At 45.0% G+C, this 22,566-nt stretch overlaps 1 protein-coding gene across 1 annotated transcript; it reads right to left on the bottom strand.

The window, feature by feature from the left end:
- Nucleotides 1-5: 5 nt before the first annotated feature.
- On the bottom strand, nucleotides 6-13,307 carry LOC310776017 (cdc42 effector protein 1-like; the record flags this gene model as incomplete). The annotated part of the gene is made up of 2 exons (XM_083636163.1): nucleotides 6-2,627; nucleotides 12,836-13,307. The coding sequence occupies 2 exons, from the start codon at nucleotides 13,305-13,307 to the stop codon at nucleotides 1,867-1,869; spliced, it is 1,233 nt and encodes a 410-aa protein (XP_083492289.1). The 3' UTR covers nucleotides 6-1,866.
- Nucleotides 13,308-22,566: the final 9,259 nt, after the last annotated feature.

The raw sequence follows: 22,566 nt of genomic DNA, 5'->3' as shown, positions 1-22,566 counted from the left end.
TTGTATAAAAAGCAACACAGGAGGCAGACTTCATCAGGCTAAAAGGTGCATGGAGTATCTATAAAGAAGGACTGCAGCAGAGTAAGAATAAACACCAACAATCATAGTTCAGGCTTCAACCGACACAAATATTACTCATCATATTGCTTTGAAACTTCCCTCTATCTGTTTTGTATGAATCACTGACATGTTTGTATTTCTCTGCTTTAAGTTCGTCTGGTAGAATAATTCACCTCAAATCCTGAGATTCCAGATCTCTCTGTTCATTTTCTCCCGTTTTTGTGTGTGTGTTCCTGAGTGAAAGGTTGTCATCTCATTATTTTGACACTCGTGTCTCATCTGAGGTCTCAGGTTCCTCCTTGTGTGGGAGGAAGTCAGCATGGCGTGTGAAGTGTAAAGCGAGATTTGGGTCTTTGTGGGAGGAAGGCAGCATGGCGTGTGAAGGGTAAAGTGAGAGGCGGGGCTTTGTGGGAGGAAGTCAGCATGGCATGTGAAGGGTAAAGTGAGAGGCGGAGCTTTGTGGGAGGAAGTCAGCATGGCATGTGAAGTGTAAAGTGAGAGGCGGAGCTTTGTGGGAGGAAGTCAGCATGGCGTGTGAAGTGTAAAGTGAGAGGCGGAGCTTTGTGGGAGGAAGTCAGCATGGCGTGTGAAGTGTAAAGCGAGATTTGGGTCTTTGTGGGAGGAAGTCAGCATGGCGTGTGAAGGGTAAAGTGAGAGGCGGAGCTTTGTTGGAGGAAGTCAGCATGGCGTGTGAAGGGTAAAGTGAGAGGCGGAGCTTTGTGGGAGGAAGTCAGCATGGCATGTGAAGGGTAAAGTGAGAGGCGGAGCTTTGTGGGAGGAAGTCAGCATGGCGTGTGAAGTGTAAAGTGAGAGGCGGGGCTTTGTGGGAGGAAGTCAGCATGGCGTGTGTGAAGTAAAGTGAGACGCGGGGCTTTGTGGGAGGAAGTCAGCATGGCGTGTGAAATGTAAAGTGAGAGGCGGGGCTTTGTGGGAGGAAGTCAGCATGGCGTGTGAAGTGTAAAGTGAGAGGCGGGGCTTTGTGGGAGGAAGTCAGCATGACGTGTGAAGTGTAAAGTGAGAGGCGGGGCTTTGGGAGGAAGTCAGCATGGCGTGTGAAGTGTAAAGTGAGAGGCGGGGCTTTGGGAGGAAGTCAGCATGGCGTGTAAAGTGAGAGGCGGGGCTTTGTGGGAGGAAGTCAGCATGGCGTGTGTGAAGTGTAAAGTGAGAGGCGGAGCTTTGTGGGAGGAAGTCAGCATGGCGTGTGAAGTGTAAAGTGAGAGGCGGGGCTTTGTGGGAGGAAGTCAGCATGACGTGTGAAGTGTAAAGTGAGAGGCGGAGCTTTGTGGGAGGAAGTCAGCATGGCGTGTGAAGTGTAAAGTGAGAGGCGGGGCTTTGTGGGAGGAAGTCAGCATGAAGTGTAAAGCGAGAGGCGGGCTGAGTGATGTAGTGTGCACTTCCTTTGAAGTCCCCTTTGTGTCTGACTACTTTCTCTGGTACATCCTCACTTCCCCTGCCTCCTCTTTGGTTCAGTCCGGATTTCATTTGCCTTGTTTTGTTTTGTTGTTTCCTCCTCTTCTCACTCTATTTGTGCCCGTCTTTCCCTTATCCCTTTTGTTTTTGTTGTTGTTTTGCGTCACAATTTTATAAAAGACGAATCGTGAATGGAACAGAAGAATAGTGCCTTCACGTTTTCACGTTGTGGTTTTTAAGGTCCTCCTGAGTCCTGTCAACAGATCCAGCCTCATTGACCATAACAAGACGTTAAGACGATTGATTTGAGCGGAATTACATAATCATAAATCAGCAATGGGGGGGGGGGGATCAGACTTTGATTTCCTCCTCATCGACGTAACTGTAGGAAACACCTCAGACTTTGATTTCCTCCTCGTCATCGACGTAACTGTAGGACATTTTCTTCATCGTCTCGCTGACGGTCATCGCCTCTACATCGGCAACATCCGCCATGTGCTGCCCCTTTAAGAGCCCGCTGACCCCATAGTGACGCACAAGCACGTCCGTCGCACTCTGGAACCGCTCGCTCTCCCTCTCCAGCCCCATCTCTAACCTCTCTCGCCCCGGGGAGCCCATCAGCACGTCGGGCACCACGCCTTTAAGATGGAGCCCGACTCCGTTCATGTCCATCCCACTCCCCGGTTCCTCCTCTTCCCACTGGGCTCCACCGTATGGGCCCTTCCCGCTCCCGCAGCAGTCCTCCCTCAACAGCGAGTCCACGTATGAGATGGTGGCCGAGTCCATCTCTGAGCCCTCGCCGGTCAGCCCACATGCCCAGCCCGCCTCCTCGGCCTCCCAGCACGCGTGGCCAAGCTCCTCACCCGCCGGGTGGACGTTGCCCGGGCTGTGGAGGAGGCCGAACACCTCGCTCATGAGGGAGGGGCCCAGGTCGAAGGTGAAGGTGAAGGTGTCCAGGGAGGTCAGGGAGTCGGAGAAAGCGGTGGTTTTAGCGTCGGGGTCAGAGGAGGCGAGCGGGACGGAGCGGACTGTGGACAGGATGGTGTCGGTGGCGTCGGTCAGCGAGCCACGGTGGATCCTAGAGGAGACAGAGACAGATGGCTGCTGGCGCTCAGAGCGGGAGAGGCGGGGCAGCGTGACGAAGCCAGACTCCAGACCTGAGGAGACAAGATACAGGTGAGTAATTTCAGAGATTAAATGATTTTAATTAATTAATTATTAATTTTTTATTCATTATTATTATTAATTAATTCATCAAATTATTTTCCTTCATTTTTTTTGTTAATAAATCATTGTTTTCATTTTCACTTTGGCATGTAATTCCAGTATAAAATGATTCATTTCAGATAAAAAAAATTCTATGACCTGCTGTGTTTTCAAGATTTTCAGTGTACAATAATTATCACACAAAGAAACAAACACGTTTCTGATTCACAGATTACTTCATTGTATTTGCTGCATCGTTAATCCCCTCCAACAGGTGGCAGTGTGAACCCATCTGATGATGAGACACCAGCAGAGTCAAGTCTGCAAATGCTCTGCTCTGTTAACTTTGACTCATCTCATTGAAGTGAACATGTCGCTAACGAGCCCCCCCCCCCGTCACACACACACACACACACACACACACACACACACACACACACACACACACACACACACACACACACACACACACACACACACACACACACACACACACACACACACACACATCCTCTGTAGCAGTGGTTTCCAAACTTTTTTCTTAAAAAATGACAAACCTTCACGAAGCAATTCACAACAGCCCTTATATGATATAAGGGCTAATTATAAGGGCTATTATATAAGGGATAATATTATTTATATTATCTATAAATCGTGGGAAGAGCGAATTTGTGAATAAATTACCATTTTTACTGCCACCTTGAATAGGTAAAGCAGCATTTTGATATCTGTTTGGTCAATTGTAACATCATAACTTTGTTTTATGCACATATACACGTCAAATACTTTATAAGTTAGACCAGTGGTTCTCAAATGGGGGTCCTTGAGGGGTTTCCAGGGGGTCCCCAATAGGGCGGTAATTTATTATTTTTATTTTTTATTATCAATCTTATTATCATATGGGGGACCATGGGACAAAATCCTATCAAATGGGGGTCCGTGGTCTAATCTTTGTCATGTGAAAGATTTTTAGAACCACTGAGTTAGACCATTTAGACCAAGTAAATGCATGCGGAGTTGACAGGCTCTCATTGTTTTGATTGAATGTCAGTAACAAATATATCGAGACATACAGGGAATCTGACACCGGTATACGTTGCGCTCAATCAATGTACTTACAAAGGAAAAAGAAAAGGTACTATGCATACAAGCTAAAATGAACAAACAAGGACAGCGATCAAAGGTATATAAAGCAAATTAACTGCTATTTACATTATATACAATGTGTCATGTATTGACTGCTATATATATGAGAAGGAATCAAATAAAAAAATAATTATATACCTATGTAGGCTACAGACTAAGTATATGTAAACCACACTGGGTTGTAAACAAGGCTATAAGTCAGATATTGCACAGTTGTTTATCGATCTATATAAGCAAAGTTTTGGGACAGTCATTGTACAGTTATTAAGTTATTGAGACACAGCTTTGGGACAGCTATTACTCAGTTATTGCACGTTTAATCTTAGAGTAGTGTGTGTGTGTCGGGGGCATTATGTGCATGAGGTGCAACAGGTTTTTACCATGCTAGGCTACATAACGGCTACAGAGTAGACCCTGCGATTGCTTTGACACGACCCTTTGACGTCAAAGCACATCCGGGGGACTTGCAGGGTCTGTAGCCAATCTGTCGTTAGCCTAGCATGTAAACACTGCTGATATTTATCGTTTTTTGAGAATATAGACGATTCATTTGAATTTGATGGCCGCCCGTATGCAATAACGTCAGGATTACAAACTGAGCAGTGGGGGAACTGGAGCTGCTATCTACCAATGTGACGGACAGCAAACAGAGCAGGCTGAGCTACATCGTTAATTTTCTCTTTGTCTCCATGATAGAATAAGGATATGAGCTGCTGCGTGTCAGAAAATAAGCTTTTAACAGGACGTAAATACAAACATTTCACATGCCCCGTATTCCTTGTTTTTAGGTTGCAGTTTAAAACATATTGTTTCAGCGCATGTCATCAAACTGAACTTATCAGGGTGACTTAAAAATCATATTTAAAGCTGGAAATAAGGTCCAGGTTGTAAACGCCCCCCACAAAATTCTCCTTTAACCCTAACATACATGTCTTTGACAGGAGTATTAACCCTAACATACATGTCTTTGACAGGAGTATTAACCCTAACATACATGTCTTTGACAGGAGTATTAACCCTAACATACATGTCTTTGACAGGACTATTTAACCCTAACATACATGTCTTTGACAGGAGTATTAACCCTAACATACATGTCTTTGACAGGACTCAGAGTATTAACCCTAACATACATGTCTTTGACAGGACTATTTAACCCTAACATACATGTCTTTGACAGGAGTATTAAGCCTAACATACATGTCTTTGACAGGACTATTTAACCCTACCATACATGTCTTTGACAGGAGTATTAACCCTAACATACGTGTCTTTGACATGACTATTTAACCCTAACATACATGTCTTTGACAGGACTCAGAGTATTAACCCTAACATACATGTCTTTGACAGGAGTATTAACCCTAACATACATGTCTTTGACAAGAGTATTAACCCTAACATACATGTCTTTGACAGGAGTATTAACCCTAACATACATGTATTTTTACAGGAGTATTAACCCTAACATACATGTCTTTGACAGGAGTATTAACCCTAACATACATGTCTTTGATAGGAGTATTAACCCTAACATACATGTCTTTGACATGAGTATTAACCCTAACATACATGCATTTGACAGGAGTATTAACCCTAACATACATGTCTTTGCCATGAGTATTAACCCTAACATACATGTATTTGACAGGAGTATTAACCCTAACATACATGTCTTTGACATGAGTATTAACCCTAACATACATGATGTCTTTGACAGGAGTATTAACCCTAACATACATGTCTTTGACAGGAGTATTAACCCTAACATACATGTCTTTGACAAGAGTATTAGCTCTAACATACATGTCTTTGACAGGAGTATTAACCCTAATGTATTTGATAGGAGTATTAACCCTTTGATGGTGGGAGGAAACCGGAGAACCCCGGAGGAACCCCACACGAACACGGGAAAAACATGCAAACTCCACACAGAAAGGACCTGGCACGTGCACACACACACACACACACACACACACACACACACACACACACACACACACACACACACACACACACACACACACACACACACACACACACACACACACACACATGCAGCTGCTGCCCTCATGACCCAGATGAATAGATGCACGGTGGAAAATGGAATGGATTACAGCAGTGACTCCGAGGCATTTTCCATTCCAGCTAAACACAATTTAGCACAACTTCAGCTACTGATCAGTGAAATCAACTGATCAGTGAACTCAACTGATCAGTGCAATCAACTGATCAGTGCAATCAGCTGCTGTGGAGTTTGACTGGAGTGTTGGGTGTTGATGGCTCATATTGAGAATAACTGGTCAAAGGAGTAATGGAACTTGCATTATTGCTGGAAAAGTAAGCTATTTACATGCATAACATGTATACAGCTGTGTATTTACATGCATAACATGTATACAGCTGTGTATTTACATGCATAACATGTATACAGCTGTGTATTTACATACATAACATGTATACAGCTGTGTATTTACATGCATAACATGTATACAGCTGTGTATTTACATGCATAACATGTATACAGCTGTGTATTTACATACATAACATGTATACAGCTGTGTATTTACATGCATAACATGTATACAGCAGTGTATTTACATGCATAACATGTATACAGCTGTGTATTTACATGCATAACATGTATACAGCTGTGTATTTACATGCATAACATGTATACGGCGGTGTATTTACATGCATAACATGTATACAGCTGTGTATTTACATGCATAACATGTATACAGCTGTGTATTTACATGCATAACATGTATACATGTTAACATGGTAACATGTATACAGCTGTGTATTTACATGCATAACATGTATACAGCTGTGTATTTACATGCATAACATGTATACATGTTAACATGGTAACATGTATACAGCTGTGTATTTACATGCATAACATGTATACAGCTGTGTATTTACATGCATAACATGTATACAGCTGTGTATCTTGTTCAAAAGTTTAAGAGAATTAAATGGAGCTGCAACGATTAATCAATTAGTTGTCTATTAAATTGATCGCCAACAATTTTGATAAATCGTTTTAAGTCATTATTTTAAGGAGGAAAAGTAAAACTTATCTGATTCCATCTTCTTAAATGTGTATATTTTCTGGTTTCTTTATTCCTTTATGACAATAAACTAAATATCTTTTGGTTGTGGACAAAACAAGACATCTTGGGCTTTGGGAAACACTGATCGACATTTTTCACCATTTTCTGACATTTTATAGACCAAACAACTAATTGATTAATCAAGGAAATAATCCACAGATTAATCAACAATGAAAATAATTGTTAGTTGCAGCCAAGGAAATGAGATTCAAGCGACCTATCAGGGATGCGAGAAGTCATTTAGAGTTGGCGTGCTGAGACAAAGTCTATAATGACGTCATGTTGTTAGCTGTTAAGAGACAGTGCGCTCACCAAAACGCACACACAACTCTCCATTCTGCATCCACAACACTAAAACAACCTCTCCATCTTCATTCACACACTTTCTCTTTCCTGGCCCAGTTGTTGTGGCATCATTATGTGATGGTTATTGGTGCTGGTACAGATGCGTTCCAGTACAGAACACACAGAAGTGTCTCATTGTGAAGTTGCAGAATATACCGCAGACAGTAGGCTATATAAGTCTATATTATTCTCATCATGCAGGATGTGATTCAGGGGCCGTAACAGAGGTAACATCTAGATCAGGTGAGCGATCAACTTGAAGCTGCGTAATTTGCACACAGGAGACCCACGGCTTCAATGTGCAGTTGAAATATCATCATAATTGTCAGTTGGTTTGATTCTTTCGCCAAATAACCTGAGAGCCCACTGCTGATCCAACAGGCGTTTACAGTTTGGCTAGACTGCAGATATGGAAACCTGCAACTGAACTGACATGGCAGGAATAATACAATGAAATTTGATTTGGTGGCTTATTGTACATCACCACCAAGTTGATACTCAAGTCGTTTCTGCACCCGTCCTGACGTAATATATTCAGGTCTTTTTTTTAGGAATTGAAGATAAGTTCAGTCATCAAGCCTTATTTCAGTCATCAAGCCTTATTTCCCTACATTGACCTTTTCATTCATTCATTAGACAACCCTGACCGCTACTCTCCACACTACCAGAGATGTTGTCTCTTGCTCTTATTAATGCACTTGAAGCATGTGGCACTACCGTGGCATAGCCTTGCAGTCACAGCTCTCCGCCAGAGAGGGTGCTGCAGCCCCCTATGCACCCCTAGTTCCCGCGTCCCTGCGACCCATACACTCCTATAGCTATACAAACTCTCTCTCTCTCTCTCTCTCTCTCTCTCTCTCTCTCTCTCTCTCTCTCTCTGCGTCAGTCAGACAGTGAGTGAGCGCACTGTGTGTGTAGCTCAAACAGCCTGTCTGGACCTCTGTGTGTTATCAGAGTGTTTGATAGTGTGGGCGCTGCTGATTAGGAGCCAAGGTGACTCATAAGGACATCTGGGGCAGATCTGTCTAGATGACAGTGGGTAGAAGTGATGGCTGCTTTCCACTGCCTCCACCTGGTTGCTGCATGCTTCTCTGCACTGCCTCCACCATGGCTGCTGCATGCTTCTCTGTTGCTTTCCACTGCCTCCACCTGGTTGCTGCATGCTTCTCTGCTGCTTTCCACTGCCTCCACCTGGCTGCTGCATGCTTCTCTGCACTGCCTCCACCTGGCTGCTGCATGCTTCTCTGCACTGCCTCCACCTGGCTGCTGCATGCTTCTCTGCACTGCCTCCACCTGGCTGCTGCATGCTTCTCTGCAGTTATCAGGGGTCAACTAATTTGACCTGAGCTCATGTGTTTCACTTTGTTTAGTGTCAATTCAAATCATTGAAAGGGGAAATCCACCATAAAACACTTTACACTTAAAAAAGTAAACAGCTGTTGGTGATGTACATTGCATTTCTGTTCTGTTGTTGTTTGATGTTTTTATGCCTCCACCGGCAATAGGCATTATGTTTTCGGTTTGTCCGTCCGTATGTCCGTCCGATGTTCGTTATTCACAATATCTCAAGAACGCCTTGATAGAATTGCTTAAAATTGCTTCATTTTTGCTCAAACATCCACTTGGACTCAAGGATGAACTGATTCGATTTTGGTGGTCAAAGGTTGAAGGTCACTGTGACCTCACGACCGCCATTTTCATGCTCGTTAACGCAATATCTCAGGCACGCCATGACAGAATTTCTTAGATTTTGGCTCAAACATCCACTTGGACTCAAGATGAACTGGTTAGATTTTGGTGGACAAAGGTCAAAGTTCAAATTCACTGTGGATGCATGTCCGTCCGTTCCATCAAGGAAGGGGGGCGGGGCTAGGTAAAGGGGGCCATAGTTAGGGATAGGAAGGTCGTAGAGAGTCAGGGTTTGAGGGTTGAGTATATCAGTGATACTCAACCCGAGGCTCTAGACTAGAGCCACATGCGGCTCCTTCATGGGTAGTTGTGGCTCATTTAAGTCCTACTTAAATAAATAAATAAAAACCTAACCGGGATTCGAGGGGTGGGTAGGGGTTGTGGTGGGAGGTGGCTCTTTTAAGTCCTACTTAAATAAATAAATAAAAACCTAAAAAGATAAATGGGCAAAAGGGACTTTTTTGGATTGTGGCTCTTGCAAAGATTACATTTTTTGTCAATGTGGCTCCTATAGGTAGAGTCAGGTTGGGTACCATTCGAGAGGATAAGACACTCTGGGTGGTGAGGGAGGGGGGTAGGACTAGAAGAACCGTGGTGAGGGAGGGGGGTGGGAAGAAGCGTGTTGAGGGAGGGGGGTGGGACTAGGGGAAAGGGGCTGTAGCTATGGATAGGAGGGTCATAGAGATTCGAGGTTCGAGGGATGGGTAGGGGGAATGGTTTGTGGGTGATTCAGCGGTAGGGGTAGGGCCATTTTCCACACTAGGCATCTCGCTCTTATGACATCACTGCTGATGTCACAATGCTACAGCCGAGCCCGGCCTGCAGCTCGACCGCTGTGCGGGCTCACATGCTCTTATGACATCACTCATGAATGACATCAGACATGAACATCACAACTTTGCATCTCTGATTACATCATCAGTGATTTATGACATCACTGATGACATCATCAGTGGGCAAAAATTTAAACAAACAGAGACCACATTGCCAAATTTATATACTAGGTATCTCGCGAGCTACGCGCACTCTATTCCTAGGCTCGCCCGCCCTGCAGCTCGCATACGCAGCTCGGCTCGCTCCTTGATGGCATACTTCACGGATGCTGGATCACCTGTCCTGGAGCTGGCAACATACAGCTGTCCATAGCTGAAGACGGGGGTCTGAAGCCACACTCCCACTTCTTTCAGTGTCTGCCCCTGGGACTTGAATTTGCTCTTATACCATCACTGATGACATCATCCTTGGGACTCTTATGAGATCACTGATGATGTCACATCTGCTTTTATGACATCACTGATGCCATCACAACCTCTTATGACATCACTGATGATGACACAATGCCTCTGACATCACTGATGATGTCACAATTTATGACATCACTGATGACATCATCACTGGGACTTTGTGTGTGCGTGTGTGCACACACGTGTGTGTCTGTCTCTTGTGTGTGTGTGTGTGAGTGAATTTATGACATCACTGATGATGTAATCAGTGGTACAGACAGACAGACAGACAAACAAACAGACAGAGCCCTAGCTCCCTTTTAATAATAATATAGATAGATAGATCGATCGATCGATCGATCGATAGATAGATAGATAGATAGATCGATCGATAGATAGATAGATGTATAGATAGATGGATAGATAGATAGACGGATAGATGTATAGATAGTTAGATAGATAGACAGATAGATAGATATAGATATTAGCCATGTTGTTGCCTAAAGTGCCATAAAGCTGAATGGCCACACTATTGCGCTGTCAAGGTATCTGTGCTTGTATAGCCACTTTCAGACATGAACTCCGGATCAGGTCAGGGTTGCTTGCCTTGAGCCTGAACTGGGGGATTCGTGAAGTGTCCCCTTTCAGACATGAGGCATATGCCTCATGTCAACATATGTTGCTTTCATACATGTGGAGCACCTCCGGGTGTAAAGTAGAGAGGGGGCGGGGGTGGGGGGAGGAGCACCTCCGGGTGTAAAGTAGAGAGGGGGCGGGGGTGGGGGGAATTTGGGCATGACCACACAATGGGGAGTTGTGACAACTGACCACACATCTGTACTTCACTGTCTGAGCATAGCCTTAAGTGAATCGCATTGACATTCAACAAACTATCACGACATGCAGAGTCTGAAAACAAGTTGCTAAAAATACATAATGGGCGATAACTGCCTAACGTTCACGGCATATAATCGTTTGCACATAACGTTACTAATTAATTAAACACCCCTACAACTCACGCCCAGATGCATCAATATCCTCGAGTCTCAAGCGCTACAAAGAAAACAGGTCTTTGCTATGTTCAGTCCTAAAATGCATCAGTCCTAAAATGCATCACAGGAAGACAGACGATTTTACCTTCAAAATAAAATCAATGTTGTATTACTTCGTAACAAAAAATCAGAACGGTCGACTCACTATGGGTTAAAATTGACTTTTCGAAGGGAGCAGATATTCTTCCAGTTTTATCTCTGTTCTGTATCTTTCGGATCACACACAAAAAAACATTACACGTGCATTTACTTTTTTAAATTGCCATTATTGCGAAGGTTATACCCGGAAGTTTCCGTTTTATACTGCCTGACTTGACGCTACTTGGAATTTGCGGTTCTGCACGTGAATCTTCACAAATGCTGTGTAAACGTTAAATCAAAGGCATGAATGCAACCAGATCCAGATACCCTACCTAGCGATGTCCAATACTGGGAAGCAGGACGACCCTCGCGTCCAAAAATGCTCATTAAATGTGTGTGCTGTGCGAAGCTATGCAGAAATGAAATAAGATCAAAGCCATGAGTGTTTCAATCCAGCAACATGTAGCCTGTTGGCCGACACACAGGTTCGAGCTTCATTTGGAAAAACTGAAACTACATGATGTTTTTTTTGCATCGACTATTTGTATAATAATAATCTGTCACGCTGGCTTTCTGTCTCTCTCCCCCGCCTCATGCACTCACTGAGCTGGCTACTTCACGGAGCTCTAGAGGGGAGGGGGAGAACAATCCACCTCTGATACTAGGGTCGGAGCTGGTCATAGAGCCGGAGACTAGGAGGGTCGCGGGAGCGCGCATAGCTCATCAAAATGTGTTCATACATACACTGCCATCCGGATGCCCTCTAGATAACTCTCGAGTTCCAAGGCAGACTGAAGGTACATGTATATGTGCTTGTATGAGTCATGGATGTAGACTCAGACTGAAGGTATGTGCTTGTATGAGTCATGGATGTAGACTCAGACTGAAGGTATCTGTGCTTGTATGAGTCATGGATGTAGACTCAGACTGAAGACTTGTTGGCGGAGGCAGTGCTGTATTTCTAGTTTGAATTCTGATAGCTGACCAAAATCTAGACGATGTGACATACTATCACAGAATCACTTGAGCGAGGGCTTCTTTCTAGAGACAATTTTGCACCAAGAGACATTCAACAGTCATACAGGGAGAAATCCATCAGAGAAGTAACGTTAAGGGCTGCAACCTTTTTTTTCTCAGGTTCAAACTCAGATTGAGGGAAAGTGAGTCCACCAAAACAAGTTCATTACAAACGTCACTAACTAACTTGTGGAATGCCTTGAACATCACAGATTGATCAACAGATTGAACAGAAACTGAAGGTGGATTTTTCCTTTAAGTGCGGGTGCGTGCGTGTGTGTGTGTGTGTGTGAGTCAGTGTGTGTGTGTGTGTGTGTGTGTGTGTGTGTGAGTGTGTGTGTGTGTGTGTGTGTGTGTGTGTGTGAGTGTGTGTGTGTGTGTGTGAGTGTGAGTGTGAGTGAGTGTGTGTGTGTGTGTGTGAGTGTGTGTGTGTGTGTGTGTGTGTGTGTGTGTGTGTGTGTGTGTGTCTCTGTATCTCTGTACCCACCATAAATGCACTTCTTCTCCTCCGGCGTGCTTGGAGAACTGGGGAAGAGCACTTTGGCTGTGGGACTCCCGTTGGGCATGTCCACATCCAGCCGGGGCAGGGAGATGGCGTTCTTGATGATGGGTGAGACAGGCGGTGGCGGGGGCGACAGCTCCTTGGACACCTCCCTGGGCCGACTGTCGGAGCTCTTCCTCACGTGGCGCAGCGTCCTGGAGAAGAAGGCCCCCAGCTTGTTGTCGGGGGTTGAGGCAGAGTCCGTGTCCACGTTGTTCCCGTTGTTTGCCGTCCCGCCGTGGTTGCTGAGGAAGGAGGTGTCCCCGAACACGTCGCCCCCGCGGCCCACGTGCATGGTGTGGCGGAAGTCGCCCAGAGGAGGGCTGATCATGTCCGCTGACAGGTCGCCTTTAAAGCGCCGCTTGCTGTGGGAGGTGACCAGACCTTTGAGGCCGGACAGCTTTCCCTGCAGGTTCATGGTGCTTCTCAATACTTCGACTTCAAAATATTTCCAGATTTGCCTTTAATCTCACTTGATGCAGAATTTTAACCACAACGTTCTGTTCTTTTTTCCCCTTTCTGTTTTTTTTACTACAAAATCACTGACATTTCAGTCTCATGAATGCTGGTTCTCCAAAGTACAGACCATAAAAAAATTACTCTGAAAAGTTATTCCAAGTTCCCACAAAACCACACATTCAGGAATCTGTAAGGTTGCGAAGTTAAACCTCAGTCCAGGGCGTTTTCTGGAATATTATCGCTGTTTATCTTCTTGCTGTTTTGCAGCTTGTTGTTAAGCCGGGCTGAATGAAACAGAGATAAACAGAGAACAGTACGCAGTTTGGGTTCCTGGAAGGCCCGTTGGAGTGCGGTCAGCTCGCCTGGTTTCCCCCCGGTTGCTTTGGGTTTTGGCTTTGTCGACATCGGCTCAGAAATAGGTCCAGCTGCAAACTGCTCTGCGGTTGTACCATGGAATGATCTATTGAAAGCAAAAAGGGGGAAAAAAGAGATCATCTGTCTTGAAACCTACGTAGAGGATGGTATTATTTAGCCTTTTACTCCCTCCCGTTCTGCAGGCATGAGGATGAGAATGAGTGAGAGAGCCTGACAGACCAAAAAGGCCTTTTCCTATTTTGAATATTTGGTCATACAGTACCCAAACTGCTTTCTGGACAGATCACTCGCTCCGTACATTTGCAGGAATCTGCGTTCCAAAGTCTGCCGTCTAAATTTAGACCACAGTCGCTCCTCTCTCCGCCAAATGATCGTCTGCTTCTTTTCCATTAAAAACGGCTGGACTATGAGAATTCCTGCTCTGCCTCCACTCTGTCCTGCTTTGTCTGGCTACAGCACAAAGGTTACATCAAGGTCAATTTTTAAAGCAGAGCACAGGCTCAGATGATGTTTACAAACAGGTAATGTTTGCTCAGCGAGATGGAAAAGATGGACGTCCTGATAACAGCCCCTCCGGCTTGTGTTACGGCTCGACAGCGACCGTGTGAGGTTAATGAAAAATGTCTCTTTCCTCTTTTGTTGCTCTTTGCCGACAGAGTAACGCATATCCAATTCTAAAATGTTTTGATAGCGTAAAGCAGCTCTGACAAGCAGCTCTGGTTCTCTTTCAGAGCTTCCCACCACAGCAGCTAAACGTCTGCAGGCCTCCCAGGCCCGGCCCGGGCCCGTCTGGCCTCATTAATGACCCGCTACGCTTCACCAGACGGAGGATTGCGTCAGGCCCGATGCAGCCCTTCTAATTTGCTGCCGACCGCAGTCCCGGGCCCTCTGCTCCCGCACCCCCCCAGGAAACACGGGGTACATACCAGCGGCGAGGACGGCGGCGTATCTAGGGACCACTTTACTGAGGTGTGATGTGGAATCTGAGATGGTGTGAGTCTGGAGGGACCGAGACACGTTCCCATAAGCCGCATAGCAGACGAGTCCCAACCCACTGTAGTCACCCTCACAGAGTAGTACTGTACTTCATGACCTGACTAGAGGATGCTTGTGATTGCACGGGAAACTCGGACTCGTTCCTGGAGTTACTTCAAGGGGGAACGAGGAAAGCCTCTGTCTAATTGTGGCGATACTTTTGAGTCCATTAATGACTTGACCTCAAAGCCCTGGTTGAGCGCCTACAGAAAGGTCTGCTTTAGTTGAGTTTATCTCGGTCATCTTCCACTTGTACAACTCAAATATATATGATGTAAATAAATGATGGGGGGAAAGGACAGCAAAAAACCTACATAAAACATGAACAAGTCATTGCTGTTGAAGCAGCGACAAAACCAAGTTTTATACTGTACAGCTTACCTACCCTACCCTTTTTATTCTGGTGATCTGTCTCTGTCTCTAATCCTGTCTCTAGTCTTTGACCGGGGGGTGGGAGGGGGGAGGGGGGACTATTTTCAAGAGCCTGCCCGGGACACGTTCAATCTCAATATTTGTAAGCCAATGTTGCATATCAACATTTCTCTTTCATAGCCTAGACCACACATGGGCAAAATGCGGCCCCAGGGCCGGACCTGGCCCCTGGACCATCTCAATCCGGCCCCCAAGGTCCTCAAAGAAAAAAAAAAAAAACCCCAACAACTCAATAAAAGGCAGAATTATGTTAATAAATCTCATCTGCTAGAGCCATTGGATTTGGATCACTCACTATTATATCGGGATCAGCAGATTAATAAGAAATCACAACGGGAGAGAGCGTTAAAAATAGGGAGACTCCCGCGAGAATCAGGAGTGTTAGCAGGTATGATGTACAAAGTGTGGCCCTTTGCTTACTTGATGTAAGTCAGTATGGTCCTCTGGAAAAGAAAATTGCCCACCCCTGGCCTAGACCCTAGCGGTTGTGTAAATAACAACAATCTGCTACTGAAATAAAACAGGGGCCAGTAAGATTGCGGAGTAAGATTGCGGAGGGCATAAACATTTGTCTTAGACATGGAGACCGGAGTTCGATTCCCAGTGTTTCAAAAGTCTGCATTTCAACCGTAAGTCACATTGTTGTGACACAGGTGAATGGAGGGTATAAACACTTGCCTCGTGTTCACGTCTATGGGTTCAAACCACTGAGAGAGGATGTCCATTAGTTTTGGGGGGGTCTACCAAGGCCACTGGTTCGCTGGCACTTGGCCGCAGCAGTTTGCCGGCTTGGATCAGTCCTCCGCATTATATGAAATGTACCCGATAGTGCCTTGGCCCCCCTTTTCCTCATTTCTCCCCAGCATCACATGACGAGATCCTGGTTCATCCATCACTTCAAGACAACACTCCAGAAATGCAAACATCCCTGCAGAGAACTATTCCAGCCACTCGTTCAGGATCGGGGCAGCCACATCAGCAGCCATGCAGGGGGTATCCTCCGCCTCCCTTCAACAACTGGGTCGCTGGTCCTCATCAGCCTATGCATCCTACATCCAACCAGAGCAAGACGCCAATCACACTATCCTCTCTTGATGCCAAAATCGTCTGATTTGTTGGGAACCCGATTCTGCGCAGTAGCTCCGTTGAGTTAGAACCTCTGTGAGGCCCCGCTCCTCTAAACCTTCTTAAATATGTAGAGCTGCGGTTTCTAGATTTGCACACAGTCAATCCTCTGATTGACTGTAGATGAGACCCTCTTCTACCTTTTTCACAACTGCGCCACAGTTAATTAGCATTGGAACAAGTGGGATGGAATCTGCTGCCTTCCTCTTTTTAAAATCAAGCAACCGGCCGTTTTGCCAGAGATGTGGGGGTAAGTCCCCCTTTAACGTTTTTGTTATTTAACCATAACCCTAACTTGGGCTTTTCACACGACACTTAGCCGAGGCTACGTGATGCTCTTAGCTTGGGAGCTGTTAGTCCCAGGCTAAGAAAACCTTCACCCTTGCACAATCCTGGAACATTCCAAAGTGGGCTAACCTCGTCCTTAGACCAGGGTTAGCTGGCCCTTAGCTAACTAGCCCTTAGCTAACCCCAACTTTTCATCTAAACATCTAAACACGGGGCTCAAAGTTTCCAGTGTGAAACGAGGCGGGGCCATTAGCTGACAGCACTGGTTCCAACGGCCCTGGGCTCTACTAACCCTGGGCTAGTAGAACTAGTGTGAATCAGATAGCCCTGGGTTTAGGTTAACCTGGGTTAACGCATGTGCATGTGAAAATGGGCTAAGTTTAAAGAGAAGGCAGTGTGAAAAGCCTTAAGGTTTAGTTGCCTAACCTTAACCAAGTTGTTGTAGTTGCCTGACCATAACCCAAGTTGTTTTTATTTGCGAAACATTTTAAAATAACTTTGGAAACACTCATGTGGTTGGAGGTCAGAGGACTTGTTGAAATGGTGATATTCAACATATTTTTGGGTCGGAAACGTTGAGATTCAATGTATCTGTGTTTTACAGAAACATAAAATGATTCAATGTATCCATGCTTTATAGAAACATAAAATGCCACAATTTTCTTCTGGGGACTGGGCTGTCTCTCTGTGCCTGCAGTGCCCTGCATGTCTCCTCTGCACGTCTCCTCTCCACGCCTCCTCTGCACGCAATCCTCTCTAGTTAACCCAAATCCACCCCCACCCCCACCCCTAAACAGCCTGAAAACCACCACAAAGCTGGACAAAAGACAACCCTCCTTAAGTCTTTCAAAGGTAATAAGTGTAATGCTGTAATCCCAGCAGCAGCCTGCCTGCGTCTTGGGGATGGAGAAAGAAGATGGGGGACTAGTTGACAGGGGGATTGGGGCGTACCGTGGATTATCCCCTAATCCTTCACCTCCTGCGTTGCCCCCGGTTGGGTGCGTCTCTCTGGGCAAAACCTGGCTGCTGCTCCCCCTGGTCGGCCTGGTTCTCTGGCTGCTGCTCCCCCTGGTCGGCCTGGTTCTCTGGCTGCTGCTCCCCCTGGTCGGCCTGGTTCTCTGGCTGCTGCGCCCCCTGGTTCTCTGGGTCTTTATTTTCTGCAGTAGCCTGATTCCTGACAGAAAGAGAGTGAAAGAAAATATAAGGTTGGGACGTCAACTGTTAAGCTAAAGGGAGAAGAGTGGCATGGAAACTCAAAAGGGTGAGGATTAATTGTAGGGTTGATGGAAGCAAAATACGTTTCTTTTTTTGGAGAGGAGTGAAGGGGGAAGATGGCAAATCAAGGTGCAAAAACTAAGGATGCGAGCAACGGCTATTTGGAAATGGGGAGAGAAGGTCAGATGATGAATTAACATGAACACCATTAGTAAATGATTACAAGACGCATGAGTTAACTGTTAATTAAACATGAATTAAAACTGATAATTAAGCATTAATTAACGTGCAATTAATGTAGCCTACCATTATTGTAAAGTGTTACCCCTTCTCTTTGTTCGACTAATTGACTTGATTGATTGAAGAAGGCTGAAACAGCTTACTGAAACAGACACACACGCACGCATCCACGCACGCGCACGCGCACAGACACACACACACACACACACACACACACACACACACACACACACACACAGAAGGAGGACTGTATATGTAACAAAAATGCAAACCTTGCCGTTTGCTTTAATTCAAGTCAAATCACCAGTGGACTTTGTGTTGTGCTCTCTTCAATCACAGGTCACCCCCCCCCCCTCTCTCTCTCTCTCTCTGTCTCTCTCTCTCTCTCTCTCTCTCTCTCTGTCTCTGTCTCTGTCTCTGTCTCTGTCTCTCTCTCTCTCTCTCTCTCTCTCTCTCTGTCTCTCTCTCTCTCTCTCTCCTTTGGTGTCCTTCACTCTCTAACCCGGCTAACCAGGTGAACAAACACACAAGATAAGGCCACATTTTTGGACTCAACCCTTTGACTTTCAATTAGGTTCCTATTTTGGCCGTCTCTGCTCGTCCAAGCCAAACACAGCTACACTTCCCCCTGAGCCAAGAAAACATTTTCGTGCTAACAAATATCCAAACTCTCCAAGGCTCTCTCTACTTCCTGCATCTGCTTTGCCCTCTCTCTCCCCTTCTCTTTCTCACCCCTCTCTCACCCCTCTCTCCCTCTCTCACCTCCTCTCCTTCCACATAAACATATTCCCTCTCTCTCCATTTGGTAGTTGCCATATTCCAGTTCCATTTTTATTGTTCGATCTCATTTTGTCCAGAGTTGTTTGACTATTTAGTCATTCTGCTATTTTCTTCTTCTTGTAAAGTAAATAATGGTGAAGTTGAACAATTCACCAATTTGCTGGACGCCCCTCAGGGACGTGTGGTGGTCCCCGGACCCCATGTTGAGAACCACTGTCTTAGGTGATGAACAGACGTGGACGTAGGCTTGGACCCATGCTTAATGTCTTAGGGCCCTATCTTCATACTGCGCTATCGTTTGTGCACCTCTTATGCTATCTTCCCTGCGTCTTAAGCTATCGTCTGCCTCCACCATCCAGTTTTGCACCGGAATTTAAGCGCAGACACAGGTGTAGGCGTGGCCCAGGCGTGTCCGTGCTAAATACTGGCCTTTGCGCGCCTCTTAGCCTATCATCTGCCTCCTGCAAGTGTCATTTTGCACTCTGGCGAAGATGTCCAAGGGTCCCCCATCTGATAAGATTTCTGCTTTTAGATGTTTTCTTACAGAAAGGGTATGAAACCCATGGCCAAAATGTCATACAGTCTGCCAGTGTGTTACTTATGGATGGTATTATATTGAAAAGAAGTGATCCCCCTTTTTGCTGATGGGGAACCCCCTCAAGATTCCCTGTAGGTGCCTAGACCCCACTTTGAGAAGCACTGGAGCCAATGATACCGGGGACATGTGGATGATCTTGGTGTCTATGTTGTCACCATGGTATGTTGGGAGGGGGAGATGGGACCATTTGGTTGACGACAGACCATGATGGAGCAACATCATCATGTACAGCAACCCCCCCCCCCCCAAAAAAAAAAGAGTCCCAGGGAACCCCTTGGTGTGAAAGCAAACAGAGCGTCTGGATTCAGAGTTCACACCTCTGCACCTGACCCTTTCCTAGTTGCGTCAATGACACCCAAAGGTCACAGAGGTTCTCACCCAGAGGAATGTAGGACTCAGGTACCAAAAAAAAGAGGAGCTGATGTCTCTACAAAAATGCCGCTGTTTGCTCTCCATTCATCAAGTGATTGGAAAGGTATAGCCTATGTCAGGGGTTTCCAGAGTCTGAGACTGTGGGCCTCCTCTCACCCCATCATGATTATGTTATTTGATCCCATTGCACTCAACAATTGAGCCAAGATGGTATTATATTATATATATATATTATTAGATATTATATGTAGCCTAGCCTGGTATTATATTATATATATATTATATATGATTAGATATTATATATAGCCTGGTATTATATAATATATTATATATGATTAGATATTATATATAGCCTGGTATTGCTGTTGACACTTGACATACTTAACAACAACAAATACCTAAAAAGCTCTGTCTGTCCTGTTATTTATGTTTCTGACTCTGGCTCATGGGCAAAACGGTAAAATTCCCCCAAATGACATATCTCTGAACTATCTCTTTAACCAAATCACACACGTTTAGACTATTCTATGTGATCTCCTTTTGAGAACTTTTTGTAATAACGAGCCCCCCCCCGCCGCCATTCACTGAGCCTCCCCTGAAACTGTTTGGGGCCCTCCTGGGGAGGCCCGCCTCCCACTTTGAAAACCCCTGAGACTGAGGGAGGAATGCCAAACATAGCACATACATACGTGAAATACATGCTGCTGGCTAAGTACATAGCAGACATCAAATATAAAAGTATACATACACTCAAGGAGGATATACAGTACACCTACACTATAGGGAGACTGAGAGGCGGAGAGGAGTCGAGGAAAAAGGTAAAATGATGAGAAAACTCTTTTTATGAGAAACTGGAGAGATTGGCTCTACTGTGTTATCACCAGACCAGGCGGGCCTGTCATTGACCGATACTGTGCAATGTTGTTTATTTGTGGGTTTAAACAGGCCAACAGGCTCTCAGATCAATGTGTGTAGTTTAAACAGGCTAACAGGTTCTCAGATCAATGTGTGTGTAGTTTAAACAGGCCAACAGGCTCTCAGATCAATGTGTGTGTAGTTTAAACAGGCCAACGGGCTCTCAGATCAATGTGTGTGTAGTTTAAACAGGCCAACAGGCTCTCAGATCAATGTGTGTGTAGTTTAAACAGGCCAACAGGTTCTCAGATCAATGTGTGTGTAGTTTAAACAGGTCAACAGGCTCTCAGATCAATGTGTGTGTAGTTTAAACAGGCCAACAGGCTCTCAGATCAATGTGTGTGTAGTTTAAACAGGCCAACATGCTCTCAGATCAATGTGTGTGTAGTTTAAACAGGCCAACAGGCTCTCAGATCAATGTGTGTGTAGTTTAAACAGGCCAACAGGCTCTCAGATCAATGTTTGTGTAGTTTAAACAGGCCAACAGGCTCTCAGATCAATGTGTGTGTAGTTTAAACAGGCCAACAGGCTCTCAGATCAATGTGTGTGTAGTTTAAACAGGCCAACAGGCTCTCAGATCAATGTGTGTGTAGTTTAAACAGGCTAAGAGCCTCTCAGATCAATGTGTAGTTTAAACAGGCCAACAGGCTCTCAGATCAATGTGTGTAGTTTAAACAGGCCAACGGGCTCTCAGATCAATGTGTGTAGTTTAAACAGGCCAACAGGTTCTCAGATCAATGTGTGTGTAGTTTAAACAGGCCAACAGGCTCTCAGATCAGTGTGTGTAGTTTAAACAGGCCAACAGGTTCTCAGATCAATGTGTGTGTAGTTTAAACAGGCCAACGGGCTCTCAGATCAATGTGTGTATAGGCCAACAGGCTCTCAGATCAGTGTGTGTAGTTTAAACAGGCCAACAGGTTATCAGATCAATGTGTGTAGTTTAAACAGGCCAACAGGTTCTCAGATCAATGTGTGTGTAGTTTAAACAGGCCAACGGGCTCTCAGATCAATGTGTGTAGTTTAAACAGGCCAACAGGCTCTCAGATCAATGTGTGTGTAGTTTAAACAGGCCAACAGGTTCTTAGATCAATGTGTGTAGTTTAAACAGGCCAACAGGTTCTCAGATCAATGTGTGTAGTTTAAACAGGCCAACAGGTTCTTAGATCAATGTGTGTAGTTTAAACAGGCCAACAGGTTCTCAGATCAGCGTGTGTAGTTTAAACAGGCCAACAGGTTCTTAGATCAATGTGTGTAGTTTAAACAGGCCAACAGGTTCTTAGATCAATGTGTGTAGTTTAAACAGGCCAACAGGCTCTCAGATCAGTGTGTGTAGTTTAAACAGGCTAACGGGCTCTCAGATCAATGTGTGTGTAGTTTAAACAGGCCAACAGGCTCTCAGATCAGTGTGTGTAGTTTAAACAGGCCAACATGCTCTCAGATCAATGTGTGTAGTTTAAACAGGCCAACATGCTCTCAGATCAGTGTGTGTAGTTTAAACAGGCCGACAGGCTCTTAGATCAATGTGTGTGCATGGTATTTCACATGTTAGCCTCTTTCATGGGCTTGTTGGGATGTAGATGTTTAAAGGACACGCACCATCTCTTCTATGACAATGTTATTACATGGTAACATGTTATTACATTACATGTTACATGGTTACATGTTAGTACATTACATGTTATTACATGGTTGTCTCAATAATTAAAACACTTACAAGTGCACCAAACTTCAATTCCATCATGTCAAATTCAGTTCAAGTGGAATAAATGACTAGGTAGACAGATAGGCTGTCATTTGTCAATCTGCTTTAATTGCTATGAAATATAAATCTAAGCATTGGAGG

The sequence above is a fragment of the Poromitra crassiceps genome (assembly GCF_964638095.1).
Source record: "Poromitra crassiceps genome assembly, chromosome: 4".
In the NCBI taxonomy this organism is placed as follows: Eukaryota; Metazoa; Chordata; class Actinopteri; order Beryciformes; family Melamphaidae; genus Poromitra; species Poromitra crassiceps.
This window is presented reverse-complemented; position numbering and strand designations above follow the sequence as displayed.